Below are 5000 nucleotides of genomic sequence, written 5' to 3' on the forward strand. Positions count from 1 at the left end.
CCTAGGGAGGTGTTCCAGGCACGTCCAGCTGGGAGGAGGCCTCGGGGAAGACCCAGGACTAGGTGGAGGGACGTCCAGCTGGGAGGAGGCCTCGGGGAAGACCCAGGACTAGGTGGAGGGATTAAATCTCCAATCTGGCCTGGGAACGCGGACGAAGATGGATGGATGGATGTGTATTGGTTGTTGGTCGCAGCGGTGTCTGTTAGCAGTTAGCTCGCTCGTTAGCCGCTGAACCGCAGCAGCGTGCAGGCAGAGCGAGCAGCCGCCAGCTGTTGATCCGTGCAGGACTTCACCGTGAGCGGACTGTTTAGAGACCATGTGACCGGCAGGTAACGTTAACTGGTCCCTATACGCAAATATCATAAATGATAGGGAACCCAGCAACGGCCATGATGAGCTTCTCCTCCTTTTTCTCTGAACTAATGTTTTGGTAGGAACCAAAGTTTACATCGTATGTTTCTCTGGAATCAGCCAGCGTGAAGGACGTCTATATTCTGATTGGTTGCCGCAAAACCGCGTCATAGCTCATTACCATAAAGTTGACCTACTTTCAACTTTCTGATTGACGCTCTGGTCGCTCAAAACGCCCAAAACACAACGCCGACAGATTTGCCGCTCCTTGCAGCTGAGAGAAGCAGCTTCCATTGAAAATGAATGACTTCCTGTATCTTTAGAAGATCAAGTCGGCGGCGGTGTGGACGTACAGTCGGCGGCGGTGTGGACGTACAGTCGGCGGCGGTGTGGACGTACAGTTACCCGACACATCAGACACACAAGTTCAGTATCTTCATGTCTGATCCACTCAAACAACATACGGTCAACACAAAGACACACCTTCCTCATTCATAACTCCGTTAACAGCCGTCATCATCATTGTCCACCTGTCTCAAAACACCAAACCATAGATTGACCGAAAGTCTGACAGCAAAGCGACGCAGCGATGTGATTGGCTGCTGGCTTCTCCTCCCAAAGTTTAATTCCGGTCGCCGTCTTCTTTTATTTGGACACCTGGTGAAATGATGGCAGTGTGAAGCTGACTCGCCTGAGGGAGAAGTGTGTGTGAATATGTGTGCGTGTGTGTGTGTGTGTGTGTCTGTGTGTGTGTGTGTGTGTGTGTGTGTGTGTGTGTCTGTGTGTGTGTGTGTGTGTGTGTGTGTGTGTGTGTGTGTGCGTGTGTGTGTAAAGCTCTATTTTTAGAGACCACTCATAGCTTCTCTGTCTCTGATATAATGATGACGTGTAGCGCTCAGGACAGGAAGTCTATTTTATTTTATTATCTCGTGTGCAGCGTTGCGGAAGTAAATTATAGTATACTCAGATTACTTTTTTGTTGTAATGAGTAATGTTTTGCAATACATTGCAGTGTGTGTGTGCGTATGTGCATGTGTGTCTGTGTGTGTGTGCGTGCGTGCGTGCACGCGTGCGTGCATGTGCATGTGTGTGTGTGTATCTGTACGTCTGTGTGCTGTGTGTGTGTGTGTACGTCTCTCTGTGTGTGTGTGTGTGTGAGTGCGTGTGTGTGTGTGTACGTCTGTGTGTGTGTGTGTGTGTTTGTGTGTGTGTGTTTGTGTGTGTCTCTGTACGTGTGTGTGTGTGTGTGTGTCTGTCTGTCTGTACATATGTGTGTGTGTGTGTCTATGTGTCTGTGTGTGTGTCTGTGTGTGTGTCTGTGTGTGTGTGTGTGTGTGTGTGTGTGTGTGTGTGTGTGTGTGTGTGTGTGTGTGTGTGTGTGTGTCTGTGTGTGTGTGTGTGTGTGTGTGTGTGTGTGTGTGTACGTCTGTGTGTGTGTGTGTGTGTTTGTGTGTGTGTGTTTGTGTGTGTCTCTGTACGTGTGTGTGTGTGTGTGTGTCTGTCTGTCTGTACATATGTGTGTGTGTGTGTCTATGTGTCTGTGTGTGTGTGTGTGTGTGTGTCTATGTGTCTGTGTGTGTGTCTGTGTGTGTGTCTGTGTGTGTGTGTGTGTGTGTGTGTGTGTGTGTGTGTGTGTGTGTGTGTGTGTGTGTGTGTGTGTGTGTGGTGTGTGTGTGTGTGTGTGTGTGCGTGTGTGTGTAAAGCTCTATTTTTAGAGACCACTCATAGCTTCTCTGTCTCTGATATAATGATGACGTGTAGCGCTCAGGACAGGAAGTCTATTTTATTTTATTATCTCGTGTGCAGCGTTGCGGAAGTAAATTATAGTATACTCAGATTACTTTTTTGTTGTAATGAGTAATGTTTTGCAATACATTGCAGTGTGTGTGCGTATGTGCATGTGTGTCTGTGTGTGTGTGTGTGTGTGTGTGTGTGTGTGTGCGTGCGTGTGTGCATGTACTGTATGCATGTGTGTGTGTGTGTGTGTGTGTGTGTCTCTGCGTCTGTGTGTGTGTGTGCGTGTGTCTCTGCGTCTGTGTGTGTGTGTGTGTCTGTGTGTGTGTGGTGTGTGTGTGTGTGTGTGTGTGTGTGTGTGTCTCTGCGTCTGTGTGTGGGTGTGTGTGTGTGTGTGTCTGTGTGTGTGTGTGGTGTGTGTGTGTCTGTGTGTGTGTGTGTGTGTGTGGTGTGTGTGTGTGTGTGTGTGTGTGTGTGTCTCTGCGTCTGTGTGTGTGTGTGTGTGTCTGTGTGTCTGTGTGTGTGTGTGTGTGTGTGTGTCTATGTGTCTGTGTGTGTGCGTGTGTCTCTGCGTCTGTGTGTGTCTGTGTGTGTGTGTGTGTGTGTGTGTGTGTGTCTGTGTGTGTGTGTGTGTGTGTGAGTAGCGTTACATCCCTACTAAAGGTTATCATAAATCTGCTTTGACTAACTTGGTGTTGTTGTGTGTTGTCAGTAAACAGGAGCTCCTGACCATCTCCAATGTTGCTGTCGGAGACTGCCCCCCTCTCCCCCCCGCACCGCACCCCCCACCATGAAGGTAACACACTTTGGTTTCTTTTAAAAGTGTTAATTAAGGATCCTACAGAGATAGACCTTTAGTTAAAGAGGAAGATCCTTTAGTTTAACATGAAACAGCCCCGAAATCACCATCACCAAACTCCACCAGACTCTATGTAATAATCAGGACTTTTAGCATCGTAAAACACACTTCATTCAAAGTGGACAGAAACTAAATAAAACTACCAAAAGCCGTCTTGGTTCATCTTTCCACTGTTCCAACAATCACCACTCTGGTTTGGTTGAAATAAACCCTTAATTCACCCATTTACATGTGGAGATATGCTGGCTCTATACACGCTAAAAGTAGTGATTATTTACATGGAGTCTGGTGGAAATATGCTGGCTCTATACACACTAAAAGTCCTGATTATTTACATGGAGTCTGGTGGAAATATGCTGGCTCTATACACGCTAAAAGTCCTGATTATTTACATGGAATCTGGTGTAGTTTGGTGATTTCGGGGCTGTTCATGTTAAACTAAAAGGATCTTCCTCTTTAACTAAAAGGTCTATCTCTGTAGGGATCCATCCCATAATGTGTCAGACACTTGTGGGAAAATAGGGTCCACGTTGAAAAAACCGAAACTATACATTATGCGGTCTAGTTTTCTTGCCCTTATTGGAGAATTTATTTTACATTTTACTTCATCTGGGGGGGGGGGGGNTAGGTGGAGGGATTAAATCTCCAATCTGGCCTGGGAACGCGGACGAAGATGGATGGATGGATGTGTATTGGTTGTTGGTCGCAGCGGTGTCTGTTAGCAGTTAGCTCGCTCGTTAGCCGCTGAACCGCAGCAGCGTGCAGGCAGAGCGAGCAGCCGCCAGCTGTTGATCCGTGCAGGACTTCACCGTGAGCGGACTGTTTAGAGACCATGTGACCGGCAGGTACGTTAACTGGTCCCTATACGCAAATATCATAAATGATAGGGAACCCAGCAACGGCCATGATGAGCTTCTCCTCCTTTTTCTCTGAACTAATGTTTTGGTAGGAACCAAAGTTTACATCGTATGTTTCTCTGGAATCAGCCAGCGTGAAGGACGTCTATATTCTGATTGGTTGCCGCAAAACCGCGTCATAGCTCATTACCATAAAGTTGACCTACTTTCAACTTTCTGATTGACGCTCTGGTCGCTCAAAACGCCCAAAACACAACGCCGACAGATTTGCCGCTCCTTGCAGCTGAGAGAAGCAGCTTCCATTGAAAATGAATGACTTCCTGTATCTTTAGAAGATCAAGTCGGCGGCGGTGTGGACGTACAGTCGGCGGCGGTGTGGACGTACAGTCGGCGGCGGTGTGGACGTACAGTTACCCGACACATCAGACACACAAGTTCAGTATCTTCATGTCTGATCCACTCAAACAACATACGGTCAACACAAAGACACACCTTCCTCATTCATAACTCCGTTAACAGCCGTCATCATCATTGTCCACCTGTCTCAAAACACCAAACCATAGATTGACCGAAAGTCTGACAGCAAAGCGACGCAGCGATGTGATTGGCTGCTGGCTTCTCCTCCCAAAGTTTAATTCCGGTCGCCGTCTTCTTTTATTTGGACACCTGGTGAAATGATGGCAGTGTGAAGCTGACTCGCCTGAGGGAGAAGTGTGTGTGAATATGTGTGCGTGTGTGTGTGTGTGTGTGTCTGTGTGTGTGTGTGTGTGTGTGTGTGGTGTGTGTGTGTGTGGTGTGTGTGTGTGTGTGTGTGTGTGTGTGTGTGTGCGTGTGTGTGTAAAGCTCTATTTTTAGAGACCACTCATAGCTTCTCTGTCTCTGATATAATGATGACGTGTAGCGCTCAGGACAGGAAGTCTATTTTATTTTATTATCTCGTGTGCAGCGTTGCGGAAGTAAATTATAGTATACTCAGATTACTTTTTTGTTGTAATGAGTAATGTTTTGCAATACATTGCAGTGTGTGTGTGCGTATGTGCATGTGTGTCTGTGTGTGTGTGCGTGCGTGCGTGCACGCGTGCGTGCATGTGCATGTGTGTGTGTGTATCTGTACGTCTGTGTGCTGTGTGTGTGTGTGTACGTCTCTCTGTGTGTGTGTGTGTGTGAGTGCGTGTGTGTGTGTGTACGTCTGTGTGTGT

At 47.4% G+C, this 5000-nt stretch overlaps 3 protein-coding genes across 5 annotated transcripts in view; 2 read left to right on the top strand and 1 right to left on the bottom strand.

The window, feature by feature from the left end:
* The window catches only part of LOC116036424 (bromodomain-containing protein DDB_G0280777-like), a 1700590-nt gene that overhangs the window by 134436 nt on the left and 1561154 nt on the right, over positions 1–5000 (bottom strand). The window lies entirely within an intron of this gene.
* LOC116036425 (C1q-related factor-like) overlaps positions 1–5000 on the top strand; it is a 680685-nt gene that overhangs the window by 51635 nt on the left and 624050 nt on the right. The window lies entirely within an intron of this gene.
* The window catches only part of LOC116039316 (rap1 GTPase-activating protein 2-like), a 45627-nt gene that overhangs the window by 11130 nt on the left and 29497 nt on the right, over positions 1–5000 (top strand). Inside the window, exon 2 of one of the 3 annotated variants that reach the window (XM_036008772.1) lies at positions 2798–2881. The exons of the other annotated variants lie outside the window; for them this stretch is intronic. Within the exon in view, the coding sequence (XP_035864665.1) occupies positions 2876–2881 (6 nt within the window). The 5' untranslated portion in view covers positions 2798–2875. The remainder of the gene's footprint in view (positions 1–2797; positions 2882–5000) is intronic. 3 annotated transcript variants of the gene reach the window in all.

This window comes from Sander lucioperca, chromosome 13, assembly GCF_008315115.2.
Source record: "Sander lucioperca isolate FBNREF2018 chromosome 13, SLUC_FBN_1.2, whole genome shotgun sequence".
Classification (NCBI taxonomy): Eukaryota; Metazoa; Chordata; class Actinopteri; order Perciformes; family Percidae; genus Sander; species Sander lucioperca.